Source organism: Cervus canadensis, chromosome 2, assembly GCF_019320065.1.
Source record: "Cervus canadensis isolate Bull #8, Minnesota chromosome 2, ASM1932006v1, whole genome shotgun sequence".
Lineage (NCBI taxonomy): Eukaryota > Metazoa > Chordata > Mammalia > Artiodactyla > Cervidae > Cervus > Cervus canadensis.
Window position 1 is genome coordinate 19,582,303 of NC_057387.1, and position 16,016 is coordinate 19,598,318.

The 16,016-nt window shown below is 39.4% G+C and overlaps 1 protein-coding gene across 4 annotated transcripts in view; it reads right to left on the reverse strand.

The window, feature by feature from the left end:
- Positions 1 to 129: 129 nt before the first annotated feature.
- Positions 130 to 16,016, reverse strand: part of THEM4 (thioesterase superfamily member 4) — a 47,862-nt gene continuing 31,975 nt past the window's right edge. The window contains exons 6-7 of one of the 4 annotated variants that reach the window (XM_043458632.1): positions 13,826 to 13,877; positions 130 to 161 (exon numbers count right to left, since the gene is read on the reverse strand). In XM_043458632.1, the coding sequence (XP_043314567.1) occupies positions 13,837 to 13,877 (41 nt within the window). In that variant the 3' untranslated portion in view covers positions 130 to 161; positions 13,826 to 13,836. Of the gene's footprint in view, positions 162 to 13,463; positions 15,930 to 16,016 lie in introns of those variants that run through there. The other 3 variants (XM_043458624.1, XM_043458618.1, XM_043458642.1) reach the window with 3 other exon arrangements.

Sequence of the window (16,016 nt, forward strand, 5' to 3'; positions counted from 1 at the left end):
TGTCTCGTCACAACAAAAATTTGGAGTGATGGACATTAAAGCCCCCTTGGCGGGTCACAGCTCTCGGGTCTTGGATAGACCGTGTTATAGCTCTTAAATAAATCAGTGTTACAGCTCAGTGTTACAGCTCTATTTATTTAGATAATAGCAGGAAAATCCATCTTCAAGGCGTGAGGACACGTCGATCCAAAGACGTGAAGAGAAGAGCGCCCCATTGCGCGGGGCGGAGGGGTGGGGTGGGGGGAGACAGAGAGAGAGAGAGAGAGAGCGTGAGTGAGCGAGTGTACGCATGCGTGGGAGAGAGAGGCGGGGAGAATACTTTGGCTCCTCTTTTTATATGTTTTTTTTCTCCTCGCCGGGCCTGTCCTATGCAAACTGGGTTTAGGCAGGAGTGCTGTCCTACCTGAAGTCCTCACTCCGGTCTTCGGACCTTCTTTTGACCTTCCTCTGCTCTATTTTCGCGGGCTTTTCCCTTCCTGTCTTTTAGCCATCGCCAGTTTGGACTCCTTTTCCCTATTCTAACTATCTAACACCTTTAACAAGATATCTCCAGTCCTTATATCTTCTCTCATCAAAAACATATATCTTACCTGCTTTACACTCTGAAATGCTTCCCTTGTCACTTCAGTGGTTTTGATTACAAATTATAATTTTTAGCCCTTAAAAAACCTTAATTTCTAGTGAAAACCAATATAAAAGCAATTATGAACTATTTGTCATATTGGTAATTTTTGATTAGCAAACTTAAGAACATATTCTATAACCTCAAAAAACATGCATTTTCTCAAGGCACAATTTCTTTTCTCAATGCAATACAAGGCATGTGTCTAACAAGTCCAAGCATCTTCAGTTTCTCTATTGTATTTAGAATTGCTTGATTTGTGAGTGCTTACTTTTCTTTTAAGCCAATTGAATAGAGCTTATTTACAAATTAACCTCAGCAATATTATTCAAGGGCAAAGACACATATTGAGACATACATAAATACAGAGAGAGATATCATGGTTTTCTAGGTGAAATTTAAAATGTCTATTTTCTTCTCTCCCCAACCCCCCACCGCCTCCTTGACTTGAGGTTTCACTAAGCAACCAAAGGCTGAAGTCTCAGGCAAAGTGGGCTATGTTTGTATCTCAAGGACATGTAAGAGTTAACTTCAAGCTTTTTCCTAGGCATATTTTTGTTCTTTCAGTGTCAGAATTCTGAAAAAGTATGTCAAAAGCTAGGTTTTTCTGGGACTTCCCAGGTGGTCCAGTGGTTAAGACTTCACACTTCGAGTGCAAGAGGGTGCAGGTTCAATCCCTGGTTAGGAAACAACGGTCCCACATGCTGTGTGGCTAACAGCAGAACAAAACAAGAACAGTGTCAAAAGCTAGCCTTACCTGATTGGACATGTAAAGAGGACCAGTTTTGCAATTTCAAGACAAAGTTTTATTTTAACCAGTTTTCTCTGGAATCTAAACAATATTGTGGTCATCTTGTCAAAAAAAAAATCATCTTTCCTTTCTGTAGTCATAGTTTCATAGCTAAAATATAGACTAAATAGTGCTCAAACTGACCCTGGTAACAGGGGCAGACTGGCTGATAAAATGTTGTCCCTGCAGGGATTGTTCCTCTGTGGAGTTGGGGGTCTTAGTTTGATCAGAAGAATCTGGAGGAGTATAGGAACTTTCCGAAGTGGGGGAAGATTGGTCCCCCTCTCAGAGTTGGGAGAAGTTAAAAGGGAATCATTTAGAATCTTAGGAGAGATTTTCTGATTCCTCAGGTTTTTGAGTATATGAGAGCCACATAGAGCAGGATTATGATAAGGGGCATAAAGTCTTGAACACAAGGGAACTTAAATTCATTTTCCCATCCTGTGGTGATAAAGATCTAATTGTAGGAGACCAATTTTCAGGCCATTTTTCCATCCCCAATTTATGTAAAGTCCAGGCAGTATAACAGTAAAAAGTTTCCAGCTCTTAAGGACACACTCCAGAGATGTTTCTTCTGGTTTAGAAAAAGATCCTCCCATGTTGAGTAATCTGTGCGTGTTTATACTCAGTTGCTCAGTCGTGTCTGACTCTTTGTAATCCTATGGGCTGTAGCCCGCCAGGCTCCTCTGTCTATGGGATTCTCCAGGCAAGAATACTGGAGTGGGTTGCCATTTCCTCCTCCAGGGGATCTTCTTGACCCAGAAATTGAACTCATGTCTCCTGCACCTCAACCTGCAACTGAGAGCAAAGAGTGCTTCTAGACATGTAATCCAGTGTCCTAAATACATTTAGGAGGCACATGAAATGGACTCAGAGTGTCTCCTGAATTCCCTTTGACCTTATTGCTAGACAGGACTTGAAGTACCCGCTACACCCCTGCTGATTTCTAACCCGATTATCTCAGGTTATTGGTACCTTGCACAAGGTATCCTCCTTTCATATCTGGAGAGGACATTCAGACAGTGCAGAGCGGTTGCAAAATTTTCCTTTAAGTTTTCTTATAAATAACATAATGTCTGGGAGGCAGGCTGCTTGGAAGAGGCCAGCCCAGTAAGTAGTCTGTTACTGTGTACAGGCTGCCAAGTCCTGGAGTAAAAGGGGGAACTCTGGAGTAATTGGAGTTGGCTGCAATGGAAAACACCACGGGAGTCAAGGCCAATTAATTGATATTGACCACAATGGGTTTGGCAGTAGCAACAGTACAGAGTCTTTCCCGAAGAGGGTATTAAAGCATTGGGTAAAGCTATTAGAAACCTAGTTGTGCAGGTAAAGTGGGAAAGAAAATCACAGACGCACAGGAGAGAGAAAGTTAAGAGTATCCAGCCAACAGCATGGGGAGACCAGCAGTTTACCTTGAACTTCTAGGTTTCAGTACCAAATGATCTTGGAGAGGCAGCAGTGGGTGGTCCTGCAAAGAGGTCTTATTTCCCTGCCCAGGAATTACACATGGGTAACCTGGATCCGTATAGTCAAAACTATGGTTTTTCCAGTAGTTGTGTACGGACGTGAGGGTTGGACCATAAAGAAGACTGAGTGCGGCAGAACTGATGCTTTCTAACTGTGGAGCTGGAGAAGACTCTTGAGAATCCCTTGGACAGGAAGGAGATCAAAGCAATTTCCTGAAGGAAATCAACCCTGAATATTCATTGAAAGAACTGATGCTGAAGCTCTAATACTTTGGCCACCTGATGCGAAGAGCCGACTCATTGGAAAAGACCCTGATGCTGGGAAAGATTCCAGGCTGGGGGAGAAGGGGACAACAGAGGATGAGATGGTTGGATGGCATCACTGACTCAATAGACATGAGTTTGAGCAAACTCTGGGAGATGGTGAAGGACAGGGAGGTCTGGTGTGCTGCAATCCATGGAGTCGCAAAGAGTTGAGCACAATTGAGCAACTAAATAACAACTACCAGGATGAAAACCAGGAATCCTAGCCACCAGGCCACCAGGTACTAGAGGCCAGAAGCAAAGTGGCCCTGGCTCTTTCCCCCATTTGAAAGCAAGAGTGTTTCAAGGAGGCCAACACTGTAAAAGCAGGTACAAAGTTTATTTTTTAGAGATACAGCATAACATGTAGGAGAGCAGAGAAACAGTTTATTTAAGAAAGAAGCAAGGCAGAGAGAAAGGTTGTGGGCATTCTAATGAAGAGAAGGAGTGCAGTAAAGAGGTGATTTTAATCACTTATATAGGACAGTCCTTCTGGGACCTTTGTTTACATTTGGCCGGTTATCTTATTTCTTTTTTTCACATCTGACTGATCCTAAGACCCTCCCCAAGATGCATGTGCAACTGTTTACTAAGATGAATCCCATACAGAGGTCTGTGGGTGCATGTCCACACTTATAAGAGGGTGGTGTCCTCTTGACCCCTAAGGAGCCTTCTTGGGAATGTACAGACAGGGAAGTTTTCTTGACCTCCAGAGTGGTCATCTTATCTCTTTACTTCAGCGGAGCTGAGTTTCTGCCATTAGCTTCCTCTTTGGAGTGTCTGAGTGAGAATAAATCTTCAATTTCACTCCACCTATTGATCCACTGCCATGGTATCATAGTTCTTGTGTTCTAGTAACTCTTATTTTATTTAAAAATATCCCCAGAGCACACCATGGAGGAGGAAGTGGCAACCCACTGCAGTATTCTTGCCTGAAAAATCCCATGGACAGAGGAGGCTGGCGGGCTATATATAGTCCATGCAGTTGCAAGGAGTTAGACATGACTGAGCACCACAAGAGTAGTGATTCTGGCAATTCAAATATGTCCAAGGGAATTCCCAAAGAGATAGTGCCTCCTTTAAGTGAAAAGGTGAAAGTTCTCAACTTAAAAAGGAAAGAAAAAAATCATATGCTGAGGTTGCTAAGAAGGATGGTAAGGATGAATCTTCTATCCATGAAGAACTTCATCTTCTGTCATGAAGTTGTGAGGAAGGAAAAAGAAATTTGTGCTAGTTTAGTGTTGCACCTCAGACTGTGAAAGTTATGGCCAGAGTGCAAGGGATGTGCTTAGTTAAGATGGAAAAGGCATTAAGTTTGTACAATAAGCTATTGTGAGAGAGAGCTATCACATTCACATAACTCTTGCAGTATACTGTTATAGTTGTTCTATTTTATTGTTAGTTATTATTGTTCTCTTACTGTGCCTAATTTATAAGTTAAACTTTACCATAATGAAGTGAGTGAAGGTCACTCAGTCATGTCTAACTCTTTGTGACCCGGTGGACTGTAGCCTGCCAGGCTCCTCTGTCCATGAAATTCTCCAGGCAAGAATACTGGAGTGGGTAGCCTATGCGAGCAATCTTCCTGACCCAGGAGTCGAACTGGGGTCTCCTGTGTTGCAGGTGGATTCTTTATCAGCTGATCTACCAGGGAAGCCCCAATTTAACACATGTATATATGTAGAGGAAGAAATGTAGTATATATAGGGTTCAGCACGATCTGAGGTTTCAGGCATCTACTGGGGGTCTTTTAAAGTATCCCCTATGGATAAGGGAGGCTACTTTATTATCTGTAACTGCTTTGGAGCTACAATGTCACAGTTAAGTAGCTGTAACAGATTGTATGACCAAGGAGCCTAAAATATTTACCCTCTGGTTCTTTTGGATAAAATTTGCTGACCTCCTCCCTGTTTACATAACAGAATTGACTAAATAGTGTAAAGGTATTACAGAAAAAAAAAAAAAAAAAGACCAGTTTGTATCTATTTCATAATACTTTTCCTTCAGGGAAAAAGGTTAGGTAGTTTTATTAAGATTTTGAGATTAAGACATAAGTGGGAAAACTTTCTGGTTTCTTATAATTTTGTCAGATTATTAGGCAATTTGGTAAGATTCAGATCATTGTACTGAAAGGTTTTTGAGGGTCAAAGATAAGTTGTATGAGTTTGAAAATGTTCTGCTATTGAGAATGATTGTAGCCTAGGAAGAAACTGGCTGAGAAGGAGTAGAAGAAAATGAAAACTTCAAAGTCTCTTGCTTGGGCAATTTTTATTTCCTCTGAGTAACAAGTTAAAGAAGATTTGCAAAATAAACACAGCAAAAACACAAAATTGATACATTTTCCAGCCCACTTAATTTTTAAACAATTAAAATAATTTATTTGGTATCAATACAAATCGTATTTTTGCTTTTACTAGAAACACCTTATTGTAATAGTATTTTAAGTGAGATCAAAGAAACCGAATACATCAGTCATTGTTTCACTCTTGTAATGTGACTGACAAAGGAATCCTGGTAATATGAGTGATGACTCTGCTGTTTTCTCTTGTTTGCTTTTCAAAAATTTGCTTTACTCAACTTTGATTTTACAAAAGACCTATATTAGTACCTTTTTTCACTAACTGAAAGAAATCTGAAGAGGAGTTTTGCTTTTATGAAAAAAGTTGAAAAGCAAAAATAGCATTCAACATTTGTTTTGCAGTGAGCCTTTTAGAGGCAGCAGGTACCCAAAGACACCCCGAGTGGCACCATCAACTCATTCCCAGGGAATTGCAGCATCTTAGCATCAAGCTGCCACAGCTTTGAATCCTGTCTGTGAGCATCTGTGCTTTGTCTCAACTTACCAGCAAGATGTGTCCTTAGGAAGCTGTTTCTTCCCTTCACCTTATTTCAGCTTATGAAAGGTTTCATAGGAATGCTATGCTTGGGGATAGAGGGGGGGAACATGTGCTTGCATTGTTAGCATTACCTTTTTTTTTTAACAGCTTTATTGATATAACATTTAACATACATTTCACACACTAAAGTGTATAGTATAATTCAATGCTTTCTATATGTTATATTAAATTTTAAAAGTTGTGGTATATATATAATATATATATATAACATAATCTAGCCATTTAAATCACTTTCAAGTGTACAACTCATGGCATTAATTACATCCACAATATTGTGTAACTATCACCACTATTTCCAAAATGTTTTGATCATCCCAAATAGAAATTCTGTACCCATTAAACAAAGCTCCCTATTTGTCAGTCTCTCCAGCCCCCTTTTAACCTCTAATCTATTTTCTGTCTCTCTGAATTTGCCTACTCTAGATATTTCATACAAGTAGAATCATATAATATTTGCCCTCTTGTGTCTGGCATATTTTCTTAGCATGTTTTCAAGGTTCATTCATGTTGTAGCATGTGCCAGAATTTCCTTCTTTTTATGCCTGAATAATATTCTGTTTTATGGATTTTGTTTACCCATTTATCTGCTGATGGGCACTTGGTTTTCTTCCTTTTGGCAATTTGAAAAATACTTCAGTGGGGGACTTCCCTGGAGGCCCAGTGGTTAAGAATCTGCCTTCCAGTGTGGGGGATTCGGGTTGGATCCCTGGCTAGGGAACTAAGATCCCATATGATGCGGGGCAACAAGCCCATGTGCCACAAGTAGTGAGCCCACGGGCCACAGCTAGAGAGAAGCCTGCACACTGCAGCTCAGACCTGAGGCAGCTGAAAATAATAATAATATTAATAAAATTAAAAAATATTGCAATGAACAATAAGTCCTGTTAGAGTCTCTCTTTTTTAAAATTAAATTTTATTTTTTTGCAGTCTTTTGTTTTAAGTTGGAGGATAATTACTTTACAATATTGTGATGGTTTCTGTCATACCTCAACATGAATCAGCCATAGGTATATGTATGTCCCCTCCCTTCTGAGCCTCCATCCCACCTCCCTCCCCATCCCACTCCTGTAGGTTGGCACAGGCTTTGGATTCCCTGTGTCATTCTGCAATTTCCCACTGGCTATCTACTTTACATATGGTAATGTATGTTTCAATGATACTCTCTCAAATCATCCCACCTTCTCTCTCTCCCACTGTGTCCAAAAGTCTGTTCTCTATGTCTGCATCTCCATTGCTGCCCTGTAGATGGATTTATCAGTACAGTCTTTCTAGATTCCATATATATATATATGCATTAATATATGATATTTACTTTTCTCCTTCTGACTTACGTCACTTTGTACAATAGGCTTTAGGTTCATCCACCTCACTAGAACCGATTCAAACGCATTCGTTTTTATAGCTGAGTAATATTCCATTGTGTATATGTATCACAACTTCTTTTTTTTTACTGCTACATTTTGCACAAAATGAAGACAACCAATTGACTAAGCAGTTCCAGAACCATTAGTGTTCATTAATCAAGAAGTAAATGAGGAGAGTGAAAAAGTTGGCTTAAAACTCAACATTCAAAAAACTAAGATCATGCCATCTGGTCTCATCACTTCATGGCAAATAGATGGGGAAACAATGGAAACAGTGACAGACTTTATTTTCTTGGGCTCCAAAACCACTGCAGATGGTGACTGCAGCCATGAAATTAAAAGACACTTATTCCTTGGAAGAAAAGCTATGATAAACCTAGACAGCATATTAAAAAGCAGAGCCATTACTTTGCCAACAAAGGTCTGTCTAGTCAAAGCTATAGTTTATCCAGTGGTCATATATGGATGTTCTGAAAGTTGAATAAAGAAAGCTGAGCACCAAAGAATTGATGCTTTTGAACTGTGGTGTTTGAGAAGACTCTTGAGAGTCCCTTGGACTGCAAGGAGATCCAACCAGTCAATCCTAAAGGAAATCAGTCCTGAATATTCTTTGGAAGGACTGATGCTGAAGCTGAAGGTCCAATACTTTGGCCACCTGATGTGAAGAGCTGACTCACTGGAAAATACCCTGATGCTGGGAAAGATTGAAGGTGGGAGGAGAAGGGGACGACAGAGGATGAGATGGTTGGATGGCATCACCGACTCAATGGACATGAGTTTGGGTAAACTCCAGAAGTTGGTGAAGGACAGGGAAGCCTGGTCTGCTGCAGTCCATGGGGTTGCAAAGAGTCAGACACAACTGAGCGACTGAACTGAACTTTTGTCTCTTCAGGTAAGTTTATTCTAAATATTTTATTCTTTTTGTAGCAATGGCGAATGGGATTGTTTCCTTAATTTCTCTTTCCGATTTTTCATTGTTACTGTATAAAAATACAAGGAATTTCTGTGTATTAATTTTATGTCCTTTGACTTTAATTCACTGATTAGCACTAATAATTTTTTGGTGGCATCTTTAGAGGTTTCTGTGTAAGGAATCATGTCTTCTGCAAAAAGCGAGAGTTTTACTTCTTTTCCAATCATGATTCCTTTTATTTCTTTTCCTCTCTGATAGCTGTAGTGTGTCTCTTTTCAATTCCTTTGGAAATGCTGCGTCATATGGTAATTTTTATGTTTAGCTTTTTGATGAACTGCCAAACTGTTTTCCATAGTGGCTGCCTTATTTTATTTTCCCACTAGCATCATATGAGGGTTAGAATTTCTCCACATCTTGCCAACATTTGTTATTTTCCATTTGGGTTTTTTTTTTTTTTTCCCACCTTTTGTCTATTATGAATAATGCGGCTATAAACTTTTGTGTATAAGTTTGTGTGGACATGTTTCTATTTTTCTTGAACATAGACCTAAGAGTAGAATTGTTGGGTCATTCTGTGCTTAACATTTTGAGGAACGACCAAACTTTTCCATAATAGCAGCACCCTTTTATATTCTGACCAACAATGTAGGAGGGTTCCCATTTCTTCACATTCTGGTTGACACATTTCCCATGAAAAAATTATAGTCATCTTAGTGAGTTTGAAGTGCGGTTTTGATATGAAACTCACTAATGACCAATGATGTTGAACATCTTTCTTGTGTTTGTTGGCAATTTGTATTCCTTCTTTGGAGAAATGTTTATTCAAGTGCTTTGCTCATTTTTAAATTGTGGGCCTTTGGGTTGAATTTTAAGAGTTCTTTATATATTCTGGGTACTAAACCCTTATCAGATACATAATTTGTAAATATTTTCTCCCTTTCTATAGGTTGCCTTTCCACTTTCTTGATAATGTCCTTTGATGGACAGAAGTTTAAAATTTATATGAAGTCTTATATGCTGTAACTTTGCTGAATTCATTTATTAGCTATAGCTTGTTTTTTTGGTAGATTCTTTGGCGTTGTCTATGTATAAACCCATGTCATCTAAACATAGCTTCACTTCTTCCTTTCCAATTTGGATGTCTTTTATTTTTCTTGTTCAGTTACTGTCTAGGACTTCGGTTTTATGTAGAATAGCAGTAGTAAAAGTATGAATCCTTTTTCGTTTGTTTGTTTCTGAGTTTAAGGGGAAAGATTTCAGTCTTTCACTATTGAGTATGATACTAGCTGTGGATTTTTCATAGGTGCCCTTTACTATGTTAATGAAGTTATTTTCTATTCCTGTTTTTTGGAATATTTGTCATGAAAAGATATTGAATTTTGTCAAATGACTTTTCTGCATCTATTGAGATGATCATGTAGTTTTATGCCTTTGTTCTATTAATGTGGTGTACTACACTGACTGATTTTCTTATGTGGAACTATTGTGTTTTTGGGATAAACCCCCATGGTCATGGTGTATATAATCTTTTAAATGTGCCGTTGAAATTCAGTTTACTTCTGTCTTGTTGAGAATGTTTGTAACCATATTCAAAAAGGATATTAATCTTTTGGTATTTTTATTTCTTTTATCTTGTGGCACCTTTGTCTGCAGTCCACTTAATTTTAAATCTACACTTAAGAAGAATCAGCCAATTCTGCAATTCTGTGTTGACCATAGTAGTGCAAGACCAATAACACTATCAGAAGAAATTTGAACCTTTTCTGAGAAGAAAAATCCATGGTTTATTTTCAGTGATATAAATTTGAAAGATTACCTTGTTCCTAAATTATAGTTGGCACTGAAAACTATGTTTTGCTAGGGCTCCATGATGGCTGGTTATTAATGGAACACCAATTTGACTTTACAGCTCCCTAGGGTAGAGGGAATGTCAGGGTCCTGAGAAGGTAATAGGGTGGGCAACACAGGAGACAGGAAGTTGCTTAATAAGGAGTAAGTTTTCCATGACTTCCCTTTGTTTCCATCCACTTTCCAATTAGAGGAAAAAAGTTACCTTTATTTTCTGTTATTTTTTATTTCTCCAATAATGTATTTCTGTACATGACTATCTTCTTATTATGCTTCTTAGACATTCAGAAGCATGGGGTTAAGAGCAAAAACTCACTGCCTTGTTATGTTTGCACTGATAGTTCAAGGATATTTTAACACTGACCAGCATCTATTCCTAATCTTCATTCAAAATGTTATTTTCCATCCAGTGTAGAGGGGAAATGGGCAGTGAGGAACAACTGCATGGGTTACACAGCAAGCTAGTAATAGAGTGAAGGTTGCAACAATTGTGCTCTTACCTACTTCCTTCTTCCTGTTTAGCCACCTTTTGCCAATCTTATGTATTTGTCAAAGTAAAAGTCTGATAAGGGCAAGAATGCCAGGGCTTGGTCAAGCCTAGGAACAGTCTGTTGCAAAACAGGGAACCCATTTTGCCCTTACTGGCTATGGGGGAAACCCTGTGTTAACAGCTACTGAGCTTTTCCCTTAGTTATTTGGTGTAGTCTCACTCATATGCTGCTATGTACCTTGGACATAGACAAAGCAGTGTCAGAACTAAAACTGCACAATGGCTAGAAACGGAGGTATGAGCATATTTGATAGAAAGAAGAAAAATCAGTCATTTGGCATTCTTCCTGTTAGCTTCTTTTCCCCTGGATGAAGGTCTGGTGTGTTGTAGCAGTTTTGTGTGTGCATGCTAAGTTGCTTCAGGTGTGTCTGACTCTAGTGACCCTATGGACTGTAGCCTGCCAGGCTCCTCTGTATATGGGATTCTCCAGGCAAGAACACTGGAGTGGATTGCCATGCCTTCTTCCAGGGGATCTTCCTGAACCAGGGATCCAACTCTCATCTCATGTTTTCTGCATTGGCAGGTGGGTTCTTTACCACTAGCACCACCTGGGAAGCCAGTAGCAGTTTTGTAAGTCTGACCAAATGATTAAGTACTTTCACTGTCTAAATTGTACTAATTAAGTGAAAGTAGATGGCAGTGCTGGCTTCTTCCTTCAGCTTCACATTTTTAACATGCCTAGTGTCCTTGAAAGCGAGCTGTGAGACAGAGCTGTCATAAAAGCCCACTGTCTCTATAGTCCTAGGAGGAGATGGAAGGAAGACTGGGAAGAAAGGGTGGTTGTTGCCAGACATGTAAACTGCAGATCTGCAAGCCCAGGCACCTCCCTGACACTTTCACAAAGCTCTCTCTGAATTTCTAGGGAGACGAAACTACCAGCCTTGCCTCTGCAGTGAGTCATCTGCTGGAGCTTTTCTTGGAGTTTGGGAACTGCAGGTGGGACCTAGAGACAGAGCTTCTAGGACAGGAGACTTGGCCATCCCAGAATCAGTTGCCCCTGGAAGTAGAGGAGTCCAGCTGATCTTGTGCCTGTGGAAGGATGACTGGCTAGGGTACCACAAGGATATTTCTTTTTTCAAAAATTTAATTTATCTATTTTTGGTTATGCTGGGTCTTCATTGGTGTGAGGACTTTCTCTAGTTGTGGTGAGTGGGAGCTACTCTTCCTTTCAATGTGCTGGCTTCTCTTGTTGTGGAACACGGGCTCTAGAGCACGTGGGCTTCAGTAGTTGCAGTGCGTTGACTCAGTAATTGCAGCTTCTGGGCTCTAGAGCACAGGCTCAATGGTTGTGGCACATGGCCTTAACTGCTCTGAGGAATGTGGGATCAAACCCATATCTCCTGCACTGGCAGGCAGATTCTTCATGGCTAAGCCACCAGGGAAGCCACTGGGGAAGCCCTCACAAAGATATTTCTAAGTTATTAGGTTGAGCCATAGGAAATTGTCAATACTGAACCAGTTTGACCTTCGAAAATGGTGATCTCAGTTCAGCCTAAACTTTCAATAAGGAGAAAGCAAGCAAGAAACTGAAGCCCAAAGAATCCATTGCCTGCAATAGATTCAACTCAATCTACTGGAAGCAGAATATATTTTATAGAACATTAGTTTCTCAGTTTACTTTTATTCTTGTCTAAAGTTCTGTTATGGTTTGAATTGTGTCCCCTGCCCCTAAAAAGGTATGGTGAAGTCCTAACCCTCCTAGTACCTCCTAATGTGAACTTGTTTGGAAATATGGTTTTTATAGAGGTAATCAAGTTAAAACTAGGTTGTTAAGGTGGACCCTACCAATATGACTGGTATCCTTATAAAAAGGGGAAACATGGACAGAGGGAAAAATGATACAAAGACACACATGAGAATGCCATTTGAAGGTGGAGTGATGCATCTACAAGCCAAAGGATGCATGAGGCAATCAGAAGCTAGAAGAGAGCATGGAATAGTCCCTTCCTTAGACCTTCAAGGGAGCACAGCCTTGCCGATACCTTGATTTTGGATTTATAGTCTCCAGATCCATGAGACAATGAGTTTCTGTTGTTCTAAGACACCTAGTGTGTGGTACTTCATGATGGCAGCCCTAATGCTATGGTCTGGATGTTTGGGTCGCCCCATCCTGGGCTGGCCCAATTCATATGTTGAAGTCCTAATGCCCAATATGATGGTATCAGTAGGCAGGGCTTTTGGGAAGTGCTTAAGGTGAAGCCTTCAAGAATGTGATTAGTGCCCTTATAAAAAAGACCCAGAGAGATCTCCAGCTCCTTCCACCATGTAAGGACACAGTGAGAAGGTACCAGACATGAACTAGTAAGTGGGCCCACATCAGAAGGTGAACACACTGGCATCCTGATCTGGGGACTTTCCATTTTAACTCATTGTAACTGTGAGCAATAAGTTTCTGTTTTTCACAAGCTACCTGGCCTGTGGTATTTTGTTATAGAAGTCCAAATGGATTAAGACACTTAGGAAATGAGGCTCCTTCCAGTGATGATAAACCATGCTACTGGTAAGAGACAATAACACAGTCTATGTTAAGGTACAGTAGTTTAATCCCTAGGCTCCAAGACAACAGAGGTGAAGGGTCTGATTCTATAGAAACTGGTTGTGTTTCCTACTGTTGCCTAGAGGATTTGTTTAGATACAATGAAGCTAGTTTTGTAATTTAAAATGCATACACCACACACACACACACACACACACACACACACACACACACTCATGTACCCACATATTTATTCCTTTCTACAGTTTTCTGGCATTTCCAAGTTTGGGGTAAAAGTTTCAGTATGAATTTTTCCTCCAGTCCGCAATGGATCAGATATCACGCCTGAGCAACCTTAAGGAGCCCATTCAGATTTTAGGAGAACCAGACACTCACCCTAAGGAGACAGAAAGAATTGCTGATACTCTCACAGGGAGTGTCTCTGTGTTAAAAAAGTTTGGAAGGTGGAAATGGAGCTCCTGGAATTGAATTCAAAAGACTTATTTAGGAAGGTCTGTGTTAGCAGGTTTTGCCTGATGGGGATTCAACAGTGGATGACAAGAGCAGTGCCTTACGCAGATGGGTATGGAATTCACCAGAAGCTCTTTTATGTTAAACTTTTTTCAGGATACAGCTTTATAAATAAACCTAAACAAAATAGAAGGAGATGATTATAAGTCAACTGACTTTAACCTGATGAAACTTCTCTAAGTAGAAATATATATATTTAATATATATAATAATATATATATAAATACACACAAAGAAAAGCACTTTGATTCATATTGGTACTCTTAGGATATCTGCGTACTCTTATTTTTCAGCTAAATTAAGAATCAACTTTTGACTATCACAATACTGTATTAGCATCTCCTGGGTAACCAAGTCATCTACCTCTTGGTCATTTCATGGTTCTTTACCACTTCCATTAGAGATAGTCAAAAAGGTGAAAGGAAGTAAAATTACAACTGTGTCATCTGGTACCTTTATGATACTGAAAGGTTTAGTGAGACAGGAAGCACAAATCACAGCCTGGAATGGGATTTAAATTAACTGTGGATTCAAATTATTCATGATCTTCCCCTGTTTCTTTTATCCATCATTCCTGCAAAAGCTTACACTTAAGGGAAATATGAATTTCTTAAACAAGACACAAAAGCATTCTCTGTAAAGGAAAAAAATTTAATAAATGTGACTATATTTACATCAAAAATTTCTGTTCATAAAAAGATAACATAGCAAATAAAAGGCAACTTACATATTCTAGGAGATATGTGCAGCTTATACAGTCAACAAAAAGATTAGTTTAATAAAAATATAGATAAAAAATTCCTATAAACCGATTAAAAAAGTGAGAAAAAACAATAAAAGAGGTTGAACAAATAGGAATTTTGCAGAATGGGAGACAAATATGATTAATAAATATATCAGGAAAATGCAACTTAAGATCACACTGATATACCATTTTACAACCATTCGATTGGCAAAAATCAAGAAGCTTGATTTTATCAATTGCTGGAAAAGATAGGGATCAAGAGAATCTCATCTGTTGCCGGTGGGAATGTAATTTGTACAGCTTGAGAAAATAATCTGTCATTCCTCTGTAAGGCTGAACACTCTTACACCCCACAACCCAGAAATTCCACTCCTAAGCACAGGCCAAGCTCTTGCCCATATATACCAGCAGAAGACATGAATAAGAATGTTCATAGTAGCCCCATTCATAACTGTCAGACTTCCACCATTAGAGGAGGAGATAAATTCATTGCGGTACAGTCACACAATGGAATATTATACTGCAGTAAATGAACAAGCTACAGAAGCAACAACCTGTGTGAACTTCAGTTATATGAAGCTGAGTGGGAAAAAAAAAATCAAATCCCAGAGAAGCACATACAGTACAATCTCTTTTCTACAAAGTTCAAAAACAAACACCTGAACAATATATTACTTAGGCACACATATATTCTGAATAAAACTTAAAAAGATAAGGTATAAAGGAATGAAAACCACAAAATTCGAGATCACAGTTACTTCTGAAGGAAAAACAGAAGGATGAGATGGGGAAAAGTAATTAGGTAGGGATATAATATTATTAAGATTCTGGTTCTTGTTTGATTGAAAATTTCAAGATGTTTGTTATTAAATTAGAAAAAATAAGTACATTAGTGAATGAGTAAGTTAAAGTTACCTTTCATGTAAATACTAATAATGACTGTATATATCCTACATCAAGAATTCTGACTAACCCAAACATGTGAATCTGAGCTCCATTAAAATAAAAAGAAAAACAAACAAACAAAAAGTACTGGATATCTAAATTAACTTTTCTAAGTCTGAAACTATTGAAGATGAAACTTCTAGGACCCATCACTTGCAAAGGCCCTGTGAGAGCTGACAATATACAAAGTTACTGATTACAACAGTATTTGCAAAGAGCAAAAGATAGAAAATATCCATGTCCACATCGCCCCCTCCGATCCAGGACCATATGGTTCATTCTTATTTGCACTTTTTCCATATCTGGACTCCTCTGAAGTGAGAAGCCGGGTTCCCAGCCTGTGCAGATGCCGCCGTTTCCCTGTGGGCTCCGACACCCATGCTGCTCCCCACGTGAACTCTTTCCTTCCCCTACTTAGACTCAGACATCCAGTGCTGGGCCACCGCCCTGGGCCGACACCCTTTACTCCACTCAGGCTCCTAGACAGGGACAGGCTGTTATAGTCATCCCTCCCCTTGACCCTGCGCTCACCCCTGAGCCTACCACACCCTACCCCCACTCTCCCT